This window comes from Etheostoma cragini, chromosome 12, assembly GCF_013103735.1.
Source record: "Etheostoma cragini isolate CJK2018 chromosome 12, CSU_Ecrag_1.0, whole genome shotgun sequence".
NCBI lineage: Eukaryota > Metazoa > Chordata > Actinopteri > Perciformes > Percidae > Etheostoma > Etheostoma cragini.
This window is the reverse complement of record NC_048418.1, coordinates 2,678,601-2,697,994: the sequence shown is the minus strand read 5'-3', so window position 1 is coordinate 2,697,994 and position 19,394 is coordinate 2,678,601. Positions and strand designations below refer to the sequence as shown.

Genomic DNA, 19,394 nt, shown 5'->3' with positions numbered 1-19,394 from the left:
TGCTGCTCCTCAGGGACAACATGAAACATGATTCTCCATGTTCAGAGTCATAACTGCTCAGTTGAGATGTCCGTTGAAGGACTGAAAATCTTTGAGCCCCTTCTTAGTGCTGGTTTTAGCATTCAGGTGCAGGCTTGAGGAGAAGCGCACTCTAAGAACCCTCTCACTGTGTGTCATGACCGCTTGAATTTCATGCTTTTCTAGACAGCTGGAACTGTGAGCTGTAGGGTTCACACAAAAGTCAGAGACCTGTTATACAACTGGGGAGGAATATGAATAACTCACAGTTTGGAAGATTTAGTGGAAGAGTGCATTACATTACAGAAATGCTGCAATCCTCTCACCTGTCTTGGGGTCCACAGAGAAGTACGGCTGGCCGTGCAGGATGCTGTAGACGATGCGGGCGCTGTTGCCATATGTGGGGTCGTCTGCATCTGTGGCGGTCACCTGGGTGACGTAGGTTCCTGAACACACACATACACACACACACAAGTTGGATAAACTAGTTAGTTTATCAGCAAGCTCAGTAGTCATCTCCACATGACAAAAAAAAAGCGGGCGTTGTGTGTAGGGTAGGGTGGCCCTTTAAGAAACAGCATAGAGCTGGACATTTATGTATATGAATGGATATGTTTTGACACAAACAAAATAAGTTGTAGTTTGATGGTCATATTCAAAGCATATCAGAAAGTCAGAAAACAGTACAAACAGGAGCTTTTTTGTTCTTCTCATAGATAGGATAATTTCCTGTTTTTATCATATGGATATGCCGTTTCTTACCAAAGCTAATCCGCTATACAGTTCCCTGCAACAGAGACATACAGGGGTCACACTTGTGTTGTATTAGAGCACTTTGGACCTCAGCTGAAGCATTAACAGCTTAAAGCCTAAAGACCTTGACTGTTAAATTACCTCTCAGTAAGGGCATTTAACAGACAGATGGGCCACTAAGTCTGGCTTAGCATTTGTGTGTGTGTGTGCGTGTGTGTGTGTGTGTGTGTGCGTGTGTGTGTGCGTGTGTCTGTGTGTGTGTGTGTGTGTGTGTTGTGAGCAGCAGATACAACTTGATAAATCCAAGCTGAACCCAGGATTGAGCCAAAACCAAAAGCCTTGAAAAATAAAAATTCCGCATATGAATTTTAGTAAGTCCAACAAACAATAAGCACATGAAAAATCATTTCAGCTCCTCTCAAATGTAAAAACATTACATTACATAACATTTAGCCAATGCTTTTATACAAAGCGACTTCCAATAAGTGCATTTAACCATGAAGGAACAAACTCAGAACAGCAAGGATCAAATGCAAGCACATAAGCTTCTAATAAGCAAAATACAAAGAGCCACATGTAAGAGCCATTTTTTATTATCATTTAATATCTTCTTAGCCAAGTTGCAGTCGGGAGAGATGTATTTTTAGCCTGCAGCCAAAGATGTGCAAGACATTTGGTGTCAGACAACATTTATTTGCAAATACACAACGATAAATTTCAAAGCTTCTAAAATGAATAATGTGTGGTTTCCCTATTTCGTGCGGTTGACATTTGTTTTTTTATGATCATTTTCTTCTCTCTAGTGTTGATCACTTAGGATGAGGATGTCATCTCCTCCTTGCATGTATGGCAAATCAATTATTTTACTACTTTATAAAGATTAAAAAGGGTTGAAATGTTTAAAAGTAGCTACACATTTAATTTCCCTTAATTTTCAAACCAAAACATAACAGTGTGGATGTAGCCTTATTCCTTAAATACCAACACGGTCTCACACCAGTTTGTGACATGGTCACGTTATTTTTGATTTACTGATTCATGAACAGGTCATTATTTTACTTACTTACTTACATACTATTTTCTTGTCTATTTTGTGTACATGTCACGTGACCATTTCCCAAACTGCCATGACACTGGGCTGTTCTGGGGAAGGCAACAATAAGCAAATGTAACAGCACACGCGGGACGGTGACAACAACTCGCGCAGGGACACAACAATGGGGAAATTAAATGCCACACAGGGGTGACAACAATGGGACAGACCACCACATGCAGGACCTAGTCCCCGGGTGCAGGGACACGGTCCGCGGTCTCTGGGGGACGCAACTACGGGGAAATGTAACGGCCTACAAGCCGGAAACAACAATGGGACAGTTATGGTTAGGAAGCAAATTACGCGTAAAGGAACCGCAACACGCAGGACGCGATCCCCGGTCTTTGGGATGAAAGTCCTGTGTTGTTAGACCCATCCACCACCCCGACCAACCCCCCTGAGCAGATTTTCCGGCTTTTCAATACTACTCGCTACTGTAATTGCTCTGTGATCACAAAATAGGCTTTCCATTGAAATACATTCCTTCAAAATTTGTAATCAACACACAAAAATAACGACATTAATGTGACCTGTACACGAATCAATAGATTGACTAACGTGACTTTTAAACATGGTACAGAAGATAAAGTCATATGTATTGAGAGAGGCTTCATGTAAACTAAGTTCCCATCTCATCCTCTGGCAGTCCTACCTGTTGGAGACATCTCGGGGACACTGGCGCTGTACGGACCATCTGGGAATCGTGGCTCATTGTCGTTGATGTCCTGCACCTTGATGATGAACTCTGACTGGGGCTCCAGAGGCAGGCCTGTGTGGATGTCAACAACCTGGGCCTTCAGCGTGTAGTAGGTCTTTTCCTCCCTGTAAAATACCCCAGATTAAACAGTCTCATATGTACACGGATGTTAATAACATGTCTAATCAACAGAGACTATGAGGATTTTGAAGTGAGGCTTTAACATATCTCTAAGACATCAGCTAAGGTGTCCACATGGTTTTGGAGTATATGTGTTCAGATCAGACAATAATACCTACATTTTATATATATATGACACCTAAATTAATGAGCATTACACAATAACCAAAAATGTACATTTTACTCACAAATGACTATCATTAATAATTCATTTTGTCTTTGAGCAAAGCAAAGGCAGATGTAGCGTGTCGTTGTTATAATGTCACAAACATGTCCTATTTTAGCCAAATTTAACGATGGGGTGTTTTTTTATAATTAAAACCATGCTTTTTTACCGCATATTTAAATAATCTTTACCCAAAGAAGTTTCAGGAGAGAAAAAAAGCTTTTGGAGCACTAATGAGACATTTTGCAGGACACTGAGAACTGTCTCCCCCTTTGTCTACCACTCATTTGTGACATCTTGTCACCTGCCATCCCCTGTTCCCCATTAGCTCATTGCTGTAGTCTATTAGTTCGACATTCTGTAAAACACACAGTAGCAGCCTCACAGGATGGATGTGTGGCTACTCCAACATGGTAACATGCCAGAAAAACAAAGAAAGCACACAGTCTGTGTGGCCCGGGCGTAAGGCATCCTGAGAAAAATAGACACAGGGATTTCATCCAACTGAACAGTCAGTGACAATCACAACAACTGACAACAATGAAACTATAAGCCTTTACATGACAGTACAGAAAGTAATAGACCTGGAAAGTGTGCTTGCTCATGTTTGATTTTTATTTTTTTTATTTTTACAGATAGGCCAATTTATTTTTGCTATAATATGCTGAAATCCTATTATTTTATATATAGAGGTTTTTTTTTTCAGACATTTTATTTTTGGAAAAAAAAACATAACATAATTGGAAGCCCCCCTGGGACTCTGAGGACCCGTCATGCACCGCTCTCTTGAGTTTCTATGGTTTATTAGAAGCAAGTTTTAGAAGCAAGTTATTCTTTTATTGCACCTCATTACAGTATTGTTGTAATTATTGATGAGAACTGACCTGTCAAGCCCCACCAGTGCATGTATATCGCCTGTGATGTGATCGATGGTAAATATGGAGCCGGCTCCTTCTCCTGACAGAGTGTACTTGACTGCACTGTCTCCATGGTCCATGTCCGTGTGGAGCTGCAGGCGGAGAAGCATACAACACTCAATCATGCAGCTCGTGAACGCTCCAGCACCAGCAGCTGTCAGTTACAATACAACTTGATTAATTGCTTAGTTCTATGCCATTAGCAACAATGTGTAAACTACTGTGTAAATCAGAACCTGTGCCATTTACTAAAAGCTTTAGTTGGCTAAAAATGAATTACCCGTGCAGTCGTTTTCATTGTTTGTTGTTGATAATAAAGCTTCTTAAAGCATCGCAGAGACAGAAAATGAAAAAACACGGATCCAAAACACAGCAAAGCATGGCAAAGGAGATTTTATACTGCGATGATATAAAAAAAAAAGAATAATAGACCTGTGACAGAAAGGAGGAGTACTGTGGAGCTCTTTTGCTATCGATGTCTTAATCAACACATTCTCACTCCCATCGCATCCAAAAGTGACGCATGGTCAGGGGCCTTTGGACTTTGTTCTGGACGCAAAATGTCTCCTTCAGCTTCATATTTGGACATGCTTGGTCAAGACCCATAGCGTCACTATTTGACACTTTCGGGACTCGCGACCGTTTGGCGTCAAATGTGCAGTGGACATAGTCTACACGGTAGTAGAGTGCGTTAAACTGACATGCGTCACAAGAACCGAACTGTTGGTATAGGAAGATATCGTGGGTAGGGTTACAACGTGTATGTTTCAGTGCCATGCAGGACAATAACGGGCCACGGACCCCCGTCTCCTGGGTGACAGTCCTGTGTTTTTTGTCCCATCTACCACCCTAACCAACGTCTTCACGTGGATTTCATAGTCCTCGCTACCGTTGTTCCTCTTAGTACTATGTCATGCGACAGCGCGGTGGTCCAGCAACTGCTCTGCCGTTCCATACAGAAGCTAAAAGGAGCTACTGACCAATCGTCAGAGTTCTACACGAGTTGGGAGTGAGCACGGGTTGTCTTAGTCAACACGTGAATTAAAATCTGGTGATAGTGGATGCTTATGCTGTCAATCTGATCAAACCACATGCGCACAGTCGTGGAGTAGCAGAGTAGATTAGTTTTATTATTTAGTCTTATGAAATAATCCCTAAATCGGTTGTCTTCTTTTGTCAAAAGAAAGTGTGATCTAGGGGCAGAGTTTTGGATTGGTGACCAACGATGTCACCGCAAGGTATGTCTACTTTAATCTGGGACAGACCAAGGCCCATGTTACCGAAAATACTCTAGATCCTAAGATCATCAAAAAATCACACACACACAAACACACAAACACACACACACACACACACACCCACAAACAGCACCATGCAGCATTACGTTCAGGAAAAAGAATGCATCATTACATTAATAAATTATAACCAACTCAGACCTGTTTCATCCTTGCAACAATTTAAATCACTAAATCTCAATCTTTAATCACTGCTTTATTAATTCTTCATTAAAGTTAGTCAGATTTGACATCTTGTGTAGAAGGATTTCAGAAGTGAGACCTGGTATTCTGATGAAATGTGTAATTTTGCTGAAAATAGGACATTCATTTGTCTCTAGATCCATTAGCTACCCAGGTGTAGACTGATGCATCTTTTTCTTTCCTGATCCCTGATTGGGTGTAACACAAGATGAGGACCAATCTAAAAAAGCACATGTCTTCTCACTTTGAGATAGATGGTGTTGTTGTTAGCTCTGAAAGCAAATATTGCAAACTTGACTTCAGGACTCTTGCCTGCTTCTGATGAATGCTGATGACCACAAAATATGCTCTGGAGTGGTCGCTTTGTTAAGCAGTCATGGCCGACAGATGGATGGAACCGCCGCTGTAAAGGTCGGGCAGACATATGTAATGAGGTGAAATACTGTATGTCCAAGACTGCTGCAGCAACACAACCAACTCTGCAGTGTTGTGAAATGAAGTCATGCTGTAACCTGGGTTTATTGTTGTATTTCATCTATTCTAAGGATCTTCCTGAGAAGGCTTAGTTTGAGGTAACCCCATCCCACACTTGAAAATAGATCGGAAGGTGTGTATCTAGTAGAAGGGTCTTCCAAATAACGAGTTAAGGTAACACTGTATCACAGAAATAGATAAGCGGACATGTGTGAAGACAAAAAGAAAAGTATAAAGGAGGACTTATTGTGATGTTCAGAAAGACACTTTAGGTACACACTCACATGTGTGTAGCCACGGTCAGCTTCCTTGTTCTATAATTGAATAAAGCTGCATTTAATCAAAATGTCTTTGACTCATCATGTGTGCAGTCTCCTCCATCATTTCTGGTCATGATTCCCAGATATCAGTACATTTCTCAGAAGTACAGAAATAAAGCCTGACATTGTCGGAACATTGACTTGACAGAGTGAGAAATACACGCACATACACACAGACACGCACACACACACACACACACACACACACACACACACACACTCCTGCTGGGCTTGCATTCTGTAAAACACAACCTTGTTTGTCACAGATGGCCAGTGAGGTGAGAAATCCGGGGAGGATTTACCTCAACCTTTTCTCAGGATATGTATTCCAGCTGTGTTTGTGTGTGTGTGTGTGTGTGTGTGTGTGTGTGTGTGTGTGTGTGTGTGTGTGTGCTTATCCAGTGCAGTGGATCTGTGATGCCCGGAGTAAAGTAACCTTTTCTTTTGTGCTTCGTGCCTTTTACATTTCATTACCTGTCTGGTTAGAAAAAAATTAAAAAATGTCCTGATTATTTTTCACTCAGAGGATGTAGAATGCGAGTATAACCCTGTTATTAGCTGTTAACTTGGATTGTAAAATAAGGCAGGCCTTCTTAAGGCTGAATATAGCATCAACCTATTGGGGTTCTAATGTGTAATAGTGATCGGCTCACTCTACATTATCCCTTACTTATACCTTTTTAGTAGACATGAAATCAGCCATTTAGCCATAGCAACCTCCTGACCAACTTCAAACACGCGAGACTTTCTATAACTTCATCATCATCCCCTGTTTTAGCCAGACATGCAGCCTGTCGACATTCTGTGCTTGATGCTGTTCAGTGTAGTCTTCTAAACCTGCCTGCCTGCCTCCACAGATCCAACCAGCCGTTTTAAGTGGCATAAGGTCATCTGATTCCCTCTCCCACCCTCCTTTCACGCAGCTCTGCCTCCTGCGGTGATAATCAAGCTGTAGCCCTGCTATTAGCACCAACAGCAGATTAATCAGGGACCCGGGTGGAGCCCAGCTTACTTAGTCTGACGGGCTATTCAGGCCCTGCACGTGGTCTCCTCTCTGTTTTTGTGGCAGCAAGAGAGACGAGACACGTTTGTTTTTAAAAGTACGCTTTCTATTCCCAACTTACTAACACTGTATCCTGCCAATAGTGCAAAACCCCTGCACACTTTTGTTAACAGTGTTTTTATACATTTTTCATTGCAATTACACTTTTTTCGGAACCACATGTAATGTTGATATGTTTCGACACAGATCTGGGTTATTTGGTTTGTCTCTACCCCTCTCTCACACATCCTCTGACTGCCAGCAGGAGGTCTCGAGGCCCCCTGCAGAGAAACCGCGGTGCCAGTCAAATGTAATAGGCAGGCTGTGTGAGAGTGTGCCAACCTGGTCACATCTACAGTACCAACCTGAGCTCCTCTAAATACTTTTGCCACATGTCATTAAAGTTGGTGTGGGGAAGTGTTTCCCACAGCTCACGCCTCTCTGGTTAAAAATGACAGAGTGGAGAAAGTTCTATACCTAACGCTGTATGTAATTTTTTTTCCTAAGTGGGTTTCTGCCAAAAGCTGGAATAGTAGTATGTGATTTTTTACATTCTTCGGGCTCCTTCGTCATAAGGTATTTCCATTTCTTATATAAAGAGGCTTGAAGGTGTCATTAGAATATTTCTACAGGATGGCCATTCATTCATTAATTTACTCAACTGTTGCTTTAACCGCAGTAGATCTCTTTTGCTGCTGTACAGTTTCTGTTTTGTCCTGAAGGTCGAGCCCACAGAGCAGTCATGTGGATCTTATCCATACGTTGAACCAAGGATATGTGAACAATGCATCTGCCGGCTTTGTCAATGTTATTGAAGAGCTCGATTGGATGCACTATGTTGTCTAAGGCTTGCCCTGACTAAGTCCTTTGGGTCATTTCATCTTCTACACTTTCTTACTTCCTCCCCGTAGATGCTGTCTTTAATTAGCAAGCAGTGGCTATTTATCTTCACAGAGGAAAATCAGACAACAAAGAAAAAGGAAAGTTTCAGATCCCCTTCCTCAGCGTGACCCTCGCTGCACTGGGAATCTGAGGCCATCAACAAAACTGTAACAAAATGCAGGTAATGGGTTGTGTGGTGAATCACTGATTAAAGAAAAGCTCATTTACAAACATATTTAGCAAATTTCGTTCTGACTGCAGCATAAGAAGGAGACTTTTCAGACATATAAGTGAATGCAAGTGTAGATGCTGATTGTGACCAAGAGGTTACTAAAATGGGAAAAGATCATAGGGTAAATGGAACGTTTTGCAGCATGAATTGGTAGGAATTCTCTAATAAGTCTAAATGCATGTAAGTTTGATTTTGCAACCTTGCTCAACAATTTCACATGCTTCTCAAATTTTAAGTGCCAATCTAATACAAGGCTGAGATATTGAGGAGTAAGCCCTGGAAGAAAAGCAAACGGACACAGATTTCTTAAGACATGAGACTAAGACATGAGTTATCAAACCATGCTGCTATGGACTGTGAATGACGTAACAGCTGTGTGGAAACTGACAGAGGAATCTTACCAGATGCATATTTAACTGTATCATCTGCATTCATCTGAAAACTTACTCCAAGACATCATTGTAGAAGGTAATTTATATATTAACTAAAAAGAAGTGGAGCAAGAACAGAACCCTGTGGGACTCCTGTTTTAGTCTTTAAACAAGATAATGTTTTATTAATAATAACACTTTATTCGTGGTTGGAAAGGTAAGATTTAAAGTTGTGATGTCCAAATGAACGTTTGTCAACCATTGGTTGTATTTGTTGAATCCAAATGGCACTATTGTTTGTCAAAATTCTCAAGTAATAGCAATTCAGCGAGCTTTAAACCCAGTCACCCTCACAGTTTCTGTCTAATAACCTTTGTTTCGACATACTTCCTTAACTGGTGAGCAATCCAAACAATCAATGTTAAAATCCCCAGAAACTAAAACTTAAGATGGGAGGTTGTTTCTGTTGTTCTCAAAGTTTCAAAAACAAGTCACAATGACAAGGAATATATAAAGTACATTGGAGGGGATAGAAAAACATTAAGACAGAGATGTGCAATATGCTCATAATAATACAACATAATTTCTGGACATTTAATTTAATTTAAATGAGCCATTGAGTTTTTAAATTGCACTTAAATGGAAGCTGGTTGAAAAACTGACAAATTTCAAAACTGTAAACCTCAGACTTATATATTCACTTACTTTCCCAACATACTGTGGTTCAGATCCCATGTACTCCTCCAGGACAAAGAACTGGTTCCACACCCATCCTCTTTTAATGCGCTGGACCCTCGTTCTCCCATGTCTCCTTAGCCTCGTCCTGCCCTTTAAGGATGTCCATTCTCCAAAAGCTGTTCTTACAGTCTTACCTACAGTCCCTCCCCTGGCTGACAACACTCCAGCCTTAGTTCTGCTCGGGAGCAGAGTCTGCAGGGGAATTTGGGAGCTGTAGTCCAACAGGAAACAGGAGCCCACCAGAAACATGATGACATATTCCCTTGTGATCATCAGGGAGTGCCGCTGGTAAAAAAAACAACTAGTGAAAAGCTCAAGAAATTGGGCTATTTCCAGGTTGGGAATGCACTTGCATCCAAAACTGGATTTGTCCTGAAGGTAAGCATCGAACAAAGTGTTTAAATTCCAGTATAATCCAATGATGAGAGGAATCTTTTAATGTGCTATCCTTGTTGAAAAGTGAGAGTTACTGAAGATCATCATGTTGGATAAAGCATTCTGTGTTGGTTTGATGTTGACTGAGGTTCCGTCAAAGGGCTTGTGTTAAGCATAAAACCTCCTTGGTCTGTTTTTGTGATATCCAGATGCTATTGGAGTTTGACTGCAGAGAAACGTCTCTTCACTTCAGTCATCAGCTTGGAGACCTGGAGGAAAAGATGAAGATAACAATGTTGAGCATCAAAGTTCATTCTTGACCTTGGAAACAGTAGAAACCCTATCTCGAGGAGATTGCCAAATTGCCATATACTGCCACCTATTAACACATGAACAAAGTTCCATACTTATGTCACTCATTATGACAGTTGTGCTGTGTCCATGACAGGTGAGCAATTTGGTATGACAAAAAGTATCAGTTTGACTTCCATTCAATTAAATTAAATTTTCTTTATAGTATCAATTCATAACGGAGTTATCTCAAAACACTTTACAGATAGAGTAGGTCTAGACCACACTCCATAATTTACAAGGACCAAACAGTTCTAGTAGTTTCCTCCAGAGCAAGCAACAGTGCGACAGTGGCAAGGAAAAACTTCCTTTCAGGCAGAAACCTTGGTCAGACCCAGGCTCTTGGTAGGCGGTGTCTGACAACCGGTTGGGGTTAGAATGAAGAGTGGCAATAACAGTCCCAAAAAAAAACAGTAGTTAGTAGTAGTTCTCTGTAGTAGTTTGTGGCAAAGCAGGGCACTGTGTGGCAATACAAGGCACAGCAGGACGTAGCTGGGCACCGCAGATCTTGGCAGGTTGTAACATGGCATCGCAGAAGAGAACGTGTAGCGGGACCATGGCGACAGCTGCAACCATGATTTTGGAGCCTCCCTGATCCGAGGATCATGATATGTAATTTGCTTTTTTTTGCAATTAGGACCTCCTTCCTGTTCATGAAATGTTGATGCGCTAGGCTAGACATCCCCATGGCATATTGTCCTAGTTTTAATTTTAAGGTATACTATTAAACCTGACTGTCATTTATGAATGTCCAATAACATTTAGTGATCCAACATTCACTTCAAAGACATGGATGGATATTTGTTAATTTGACAGCTGAATATATCTGCATTAAAAATTTAGTCAAAATCCTGCTGGTTTCCTATATGATTTTGTATAGTGTGTGTTGAGGGTAACCGGTAAAATTCAACTGAAACAGTTACACTTTTTTTTTTTTTAAACCCTAGAGCAGATCTGCTTATATATCTCAATTACATCCTGATTATTACACATAAGGCTCTACATGACGTATCCTCCAGTCACATTTCTTATGTTCTTGTCCATCATTGTACATCTCGACCAATGTAATCATCAAATCTCAACATGTTATCCTCCGGTCCAACTGCAGAACAAAAGGTGACCGTGCATTTGCTGTTTTAGCCCCAACCATCTGGAATCATTTTCCCCAATCTATCAGATTTCCTAAATCTTTTGACTGTTTTAAGCGGCTTTAAAAAAAAAACTATCTTTAGAGGCAAGCCATTTATAGATCTCCATCCCTGTCTTGTGTTCTGGGTTGTTTTAGTTTGGTCTGTCTGGTCTTATTTTGCTGTGTGTGTGTGTGTGTGTGTGTGTGTGTGTATGTACAGATTTGTAACTGTGTTATATAATGCACTATATAAATAAAGCTTTAATTACTTACTTAATTCTAACTGTCACATAGCATTACAGTGGCTGCTGTCTACTGTCACTGTATTTTTCAGCTGACTAAAATTAATTTTGACATTCGTAGTTTGGTCCTTGTCTCAATCCTGTGAAGTTGGAGCCCCAGCATGATGACTAAAATGTCATCACTATTCGTTTAACGTGTGCAAAAGCTTGATTTGGTGGAATCAACACGTCTTTCAGTACTTTACTCTCATATTAGTTGGAAGCAAGCACATGCTTCGTGAAAGACTAGAAGTGAACACTAGACGCAACACCTACTCTTTCACATGGTAATTTATGCAAGACATCTGAAAGGTGATGTGTTTACTTAGTGTGAATTACTGCTATCATTGGTGCAGTCACCAGCACATCAGGCCAAGGACTACATCAGATCACAGGGCTCTAATTAGAAAAGGGCTTTAGCATGCAAGGCTGGCAGCCAGGGTGAAGTAGTCTGACAGCAGATGCATAGTACTTGCACGTGCAGAGGTTGATGAAGAGGGTTTGCCTATGCAGGGCACTTAAGATCAGATGAGATAACATATACTGGTACTGTCCCTTTGGAAAAACCTTTGTTGGGCCGAGCATCGCTGCACTACAGAACATTAATCTCCAGACGTTTGAGCAGCATCCTTGCAATCAGTCATATAATAAAATACAATAACCCCTAACTCTAACCCCTAACCCAATGTTCATGACTTCAAAAACTAAACCCCCCAGGAGGCTCAGATTGACAATGGATTTTGAAAATATTTATCTGTATTCGGCCTCACATTCAAACTCCAGTCTTTCATCCGCTGTTTCTTGTCAGCTGGGAAGCACTGTCCCTCATGTTTACCACAAACTAGAATAATACTGACATGCCATCACTCACCATGATAAGGGAAGAATGATTCCTCTCACTTGTCAACATACTCTGAATTCAATATACTTAGTTTTTTACATTGTGTGTACGTGAAAGCAATTTTTAAGAAATATCTCAGAATGACTCCTAGACATGCAGTGTAAGGAGCAGGTAACCATAGTCCTCATTAATCCAGCGGAGTTTAGAATTTCAACACAAAGAAAGCAGAAAGTGATGGACGGACGGCCAAAAATGACGGACAGCCGGCGGAATTTCCACCTGAAGAATCCCAGAAACTAAATATCGCCGACACAGACTAGATGACTGACGACTTTTGTGTCCTTTTGCACTTTATGCAAAACATGTTATCACGTCATTTTTGGTTCATGTATCGTCTCTCAGGGACACATAAAAAAAGAGTGCCATAGCTTGTCACCCATCACCCAGTGTAATTTACTTTTCCAAGACGTTTACACCGTACAGAGCAACTGAAATATACTGACAGTCTTCCCCATAAATTAAGGAGGCTATTCTAAACCAGTGTCAGTACTGTAGGGATATTTCACACTGACAGGTAATGCACAAGCAAAATAAATTTGACTTGACAAAGAAAAATCTAATATGAAAACAGAAAAACAGTTGGAGAGCTGCCACGAAGAATATTGCAATGTTTTCCAAAGAATCCGCATTCCTCTTCAGGTCATGAAAGAAATGTTTGTGCTCTGCTGCCCCTTACACCATCACACATGACCAGGCTGCCATGAATCAGTGCTCCCTGAAACAAGAGAAGTTAAAAATGCCTCTCGGGAATGGCTTCTGTGTGTGTGTGTGTGTGTGTGTTTTCTCCAGAGAGCCTTTAGACAAGTCAGGCACATAACCTAAACGCATTGTTAAAGGAATATGCATGTGGAGTAGTACTACAGAGTGGATAACCTACTTGCAGACCTCCATGCCCTAGAACGTTCAAGTGTGTACTACTAGTGGCTACACCAAGATCATGGCTCACAGCAAGTGTTTTGTATTATGACATACTCAAATTATCAAGTCTATCTTGTTTATTCTCACAGATCTGAAGATCTGTGAAGCTCAGAAGATGTATTGACATGGTAAGTTGTAGCATCCTGACATGTAAAAAGTGGGTTTAAATCTGCAGTGTTTTTCTTGTTTTGACAAATCCATGTCACTAGCTGGCACCACTGACCAATGCTATTCGACGTGTTCCAGTGTCTGCTATATTGACTGAGAAACCAATTATTCCTGCTGTGTGTGTGTGTGTGTGTGTGTGTGTGTGTGTGTGTGTGTGTACATTCAACACAAGTAAACTGCTCATCACCGGCATTACGGCCTAAAATAATAATCTGTAAAAGTGTCATAAAATCAAATGACAGAAGCCAGCATGGGCTCAACATTTTCATATTCACTGCTCTCTTTCCGGGACTGATGAAAGACTTCGCATATCTACCTTTCAACACCAAGTGTCGGTCTTTTCTTGTTTCGTTTGTTTTTCTACAGAAGACCGCAGAAAGCTCCTCAACATGAACGCAACCTTTTCAACACTCACAAACTCCAAACATGGAATGAGTGTTCACGGCTCCTCTGCTGGTGGAACCCATGTGATCCCTGAAAGGATGCTGATGCTCTACATGATTTTGATATTCATGTAAAATATTGTAGCCATTATTAATAAGGTGCGTACATTCACCATGCCTGAATAGTGAATATGTAAATACGATAAAATGGGGGGGAAAAAAACATTTTTGCATAACAGCCATCCAGGTACTTCAATGGGTGAAGATATAATGGAAAGTAGTCTGCACAGGCCCAGATCTAAGACCGTCTATCATAGGCATGGCGGTGACAAAGATCAAAGAAATAGAAAACTCCAGCACTCACAGATTAATTATTATCAATCAGTTATTAATGTGGGTAAAAAACAAACACGCTTAGAAGCTGCCAGTGTACTCAAAACCAGCAGACAAGAGAACAAATCTACACAGGTGAGCTTCAAACTTCAATCAGCATAGAGGATACATCATTAAAATAACAGGATCCATACGTGGATGTACCACCCAGAAACAGCCTCTCCTACTACAGGAGGAGTAGGGTTAGGTATCGTTTTTTGGGGGGGGTGCGGGGGTTTCATATCGATGGAAAAACAACACTTTAAAGTCAGTCTGAATCGATACGTAATAAAAAGGCTAGTCTGGTTTAGCACCAACTGGGCAAGAGGTCAAAAACCCTAACCTATCACAAACCCTAACCCTGAGGTAATCTGGGGAAAACCCTGATTAAGACGCACATTTCCAATGCGTTGTATACATGTTCAAAGAATGATTTTAAAACCTGACTAATACCGGCAAAATGCTATGTTAACAAAAAAAGTCCTTGAATATTGTCACATTGGGACATGGTGGAATATCAGTGTGCATGTACACTCTTCATACGTACACCTGACTATCGTTGGAAGACCCAAAAGACTTGAAAATCTGTAAACCTTCTTTAATACCCCAATACATGAGACTGTCATACATCCATATCAGTCATGTGCAAACATGTGTTGAACCTGGAAAAAATTCAATTTTCATACGTTACATTTTAAAAATGACAATAAAAACAACTGAGCCAAAGGAGAGGGAAAGAGCAGAGCATGTGGAGGGAAAGACAGGGTGTAGGGGGTGGGGGGGGGGGGGAGAGAGAGAGAGAGAGACGGCAGGTGCAAATCCCAGAACCCAGGAGTCATCAATCTTCCACCGAGGTGGAACAAGACGAGCTGCCCCAGTTGGAGCTACCCAGAAACTCTCCACATTGCCAATGTATTACTCTCGCTCATTTCCATTTATCACCAGCATTTCCTTCACCACGGCGAGAGGAATTTGACAGGAAACATTTTCCACATTCATTGAGTGGCAGCCTTGATTCTCCACATTCATTGAGTGGCAGCCTTGATTTAAAAAAATGCAATCTGCACTGTAGCCTTGAAAGCTCATCACATTAGAAAAAGCCAAAGCACGTCCTTTATACATTTAGTATGTTTTTTCGACTCTTTGGTATAACCTTCCGTTCATTTTTCCACTGTTATTCGAATATATTCCACATATTTATTGCTTTATGCACCACATCGACTGCTGCAGTATAAGACCGCCCTGGGCTGTGTAGGGCGGTGGTCGGGGGGGATGGATGGGTCATATAATCCAGACTTTTAACAGGGGAGCAGAGGTTGTGTCCCAGGAATACGCCTTTGACTCTCATGTTGTCCTCATGTTTTCCTACATCAGTGTTCTTTTTAATTCCCCAAAATAACATGATTGATTCCACACAACACTGGCAAGTACAAATATCTACTTTCATTAATTTTGTTATTCCAATGTGTTTGTGTTTTTTGGGGAGAGTAGTTAGTAGAACTGTTTAGAAGTGGACCTATAACTACGTTCCTGTAACTACTTGGCCGGAAAGACGCTATTGTAGTAGTAGAAACACTAAGTACCAGTATGAACCTGATAGTATTATAGGTGTCCTTTATAGGTGTGCTCTGTCCTTAAAAAGAACAACTTCTACCTGTATTGGGGTATTTTTACATTGTTGTATTGGTACTTTTTTCTGAATTGGTACTTTTTTCTGAATTGGTACTTTTAACTGTACTTAACCAAAGTTTTACCACCACTGTGGACAAGGAACCTGCTGCTACCGCGAGACGCAGTCTGAGACCCTAATCAGACCCCTATTTGGTTGTTTTACACTGTGGTCTGGAATTGTCAAAGTAAGGACTTTAATGGTTATTTCCCATGAAACACTTCTGTATTTACAGCTTAAGTTGTGTTTCATTACTGTGTGTGTTATACTTAGAGGTGTGCTCTCTGTGCTGTCTCGTTTTCTGTAGCCGTGGCTGGAGCCCGACCAACCAGCAGAGCATCAGAAGACACATACAGGATTTGACTGTCCTCGGACAGAGGAACAACATTAATTCCATTATGAATGACCACATCTGTGTTCCCCTGTTGCTGCGGGCAAACATTAATGAATTAGCAGCAACATCACAGCTGTTTACATCTGGCTGGTCCACTGGGGCACAAAGTAAACACTGACCATGATCTTTATATGAAAAATGCATAATGTCGATAGATAGTGTATTGCACTTCATTGTTACTGTGTATGTTATGGAAGAAGTACTATGTTTTATCCCACTGTCTCAGTGGAAAGGTCATTACCACCATTTATCTTATGTTTACACCTTCCTACCAGTGAGTAATTTGTTGTAGCACAAATATTCTTCCACATGTGTGATAATGAGCTTGGGAATAGGGGAAGACTGCAGGGAGTGAGACATTTCAAGAGCAGTTTTGAGCCACAGATGAAGTGTTTCTGGTCATTGCACCATGACTTTCTCACCAGGATCCACACTAGCCTGAGGTGGCAGTTGCAGCAATCATGAAGCCCAGAGTAAAACCAGGGCAGCTATCTTTTCTTCTTCACCTTTTAAATGTGAGTCATCCATTGCAGGCTTTTAAATATGACACATAACTGCAATATTATTATTTTGTTTGCATTTCTGCAAGTGCTGCAGAAACGCCCCGTAAAACACGGGACGCCATTCACCACTCTAACTATTTATTCGCTGTCGTGCTCCCACTGTGAGCGTGCGTTGACTTAGAACAAGTGCCTTTGTGACCTTATTAATGGTAGTTTGATGAACAATTACCAGTTTTTCAGTACAACAAGTCCTCTTTAGCATTGGGATGATATAATGAAATTGTTGGGTCCTTGTTAATTCTGGAGTGTGGTCTAGACCTACTCTATCTGTAAAGTGTCTTGAGATAACTCTTGTTATGAATTAATAATATAAATTCAATTGAATTGAATCAAATTAATGCCCATGGTTTTGAAATACCGTGATCACCAATCACTAATGGCGTGCACTCATACATACTGACAGAAATGTTTATGCATTTGGTAATCTTTATGTCTATTTTTGAACCCATGGATCTGTGAACACCGTCATCTACACTGCGACCAGAATCTTCAATTCCAACAGGTTGATCTAATGTAGGAGGTTAGTTTGAGGTAAATCCTCAGACACTAAAATCCTCTACCTAAGACTAAGACCCAGGTGCCATTGGAAATCAGGGCAGAGCCACTTGATCTACACCGTACAGGGAGACAGTGTTCAGATATGTCTAAGAGGAAAATCAGTCATGTATTCTCCCATGTCCAACATCACAGTCCCGTTCTGTTATTTTATTTAGTACAAGTACGGTTAACCATGTTTGTCACATGTGTGTGCAGGGCTGTTGTACTTGAGACTCAAGTACTATAGTACAACATCCCTGCAAGACACTTTTATGTTGTCGCGGACTTGTTTCTGACTCATTAGTATTTGGGCTCGGACTCGTCTAGCACTCGGGCATTGAACTCTTCAAATATTCTAGTTGGTCTCAACCGAGTCCAGCTCTACATGCTTTTATTCTGAAAAAACGTCCTCCTTCAAAACAAAACCATTGATGAAGCCCGGTGTTCAGGAACAGGTTTTAGTTCGACACCGGTGACTTTGACACCTGTTCCTGTGCAATACTTTTTCAATACCGATTTAAAAAAAATCCATATGAACCAAAGACGAGATAACAACATTACACAATACATTACAAATCTTTTTATTTATTTTGTGGCTCCTACTACACAAGCGTTGTCTCTGGGCATAACGTAGATGTCCTGCATCTACAATGTGTAACCCAAACCCTAACCCTCCAAACCTGCCTCCAACTCATTCACTGTGCCCCTTGTTGTATCATCCGATTTATACTTCTGTCCATCCTTTTCATCAAGCCATATCCATAACTCCACTACATTAACATCCACAAATATTTTCCTCTTCTCAGACAAAATGAGAATATTACAATGACTGTAAAAGTTACAATGTTTCTGTGAGTAGACTATAATTGTTGATTTGAAAAAGGTGCAATTCAACTCTTAGAGTAACATAATGTACACAAATAGTTGCATAATCAGGTATGAATATATTGCATTGCATTCAGATAAGCTTCACCCTTCATTTTCCCAGACTATGGTGACTAGGGTGACATATGAAGTACAATGTAAATTAAAGAAAAGGGTTATTCCATTATTGTAGAGAGATTTGCATTACAACACTGGAAAATGTAAATGATGCATTTAAAAAACAAATGCTAAAATGTAATTACGTACCGTACAAGCTTAGATATGTATCTGGAATTTTGTGAGTGTTACATTTCCCTCTCACAGCTCACAGTCAAGTTCTAAAAAAAACAAAACAGTCAAAGTCAAGCAATTGTTGTTTTAAGGGGGCGATAAAATATTGTATGTAAATGTATCTATCATGTGTTAACCAACCAATCTGCCACACTAACTTCTCCTGTCCACTAACCCTATTATCAAGCCCTGCAGCCAGCTAAATGAATGCTGAACCTCCTGACGCTTCAAGCGTCCCATCATAAAATCATGAACAGATCAAAAGGGCTTAAACCACAGACATGGTCTTCCACGGAGCAGACAGGCTGTCCTGCTTAGGAATGCACAACATGTCCTGATTGCAGTTCCTCTTCTTTAGCTGTCACTTCTTTAATTGATTTAAGAGAGCCTATAGAGGCTCCCCAACCCCCCACTGGCTTACTGTCCCACCTCTCCCGTTAAATACTTTAGGAATAACCTTGATAGTTAGCAACATATGAAAGATAAACCATCATTAAGAGACGGACAAGTACCTCAGAGACTTCGTTTGAGAACTCGAGTGTAGAGTCAGTTTAGTCAGTAAAGCACTGATCAACAAGCGGTGTTAGGAGTGAAAAGCAGAGCAGTTACCTCACACAAGCCTCTCAGTGTCCCTCCGAGCTGCTGCCGGGTAGACTAAGTCCACATATTTCCTGTAACTCTGTGTGGCGATTTCTCTCCCCTTTAGTTTACCCTGTTGAACTAAAAGCCTGCTCCATCTGCCCTCCTCCCTCTCTTCCTTCGACTCTCTACTCTGTGTATCCTCTCAGCTCTCTTTATCTTTCTCCCTCTAAGTCCCTCCCTCTCTCATCCTCTTTC

The 19,394-nt window shown here is 40.9% G+C and overlaps 1 protein-coding gene across 1 annotated transcript in view; it reads right to left on the bottom strand.

Annotated features, from left to right (window-relative positions):
* cdh12a (cadherin 12, type 2a (N-cadherin 2)) overlaps window positions 1–19,356 on the bottom strand; it is a 47,872-nt gene extending 28,516 nt beyond the window's left edge. Inside the window, exons 1-5 of the mRNA XM_034888519.1 lie at window positions 19,167–19,356; window positions 9,329–10,005; window positions 3,792–3,916; window positions 2,517–2,686; window positions 345–464 (exon numbers count right to left, since the gene is read on the bottom strand). Coding sequence (XP_034744410.1) covers window positions 345–464; window positions 2,517–2,686; window positions 3,792–3,916; window positions 9,329–9,634 — 721 coding nt within the window. The 5' untranslated portion in view covers window positions 9,635–10,005; window positions 19,167–19,356. The remainder of the gene's footprint in view (window positions 1–344; window positions 465–2,516; window positions 2,687–3,791; window positions 3,917–9,328; window positions 10,006–19,166) is intronic.
* Between the last annotated feature and the right edge of the window lie 38 nt (window positions 19,357–19,394).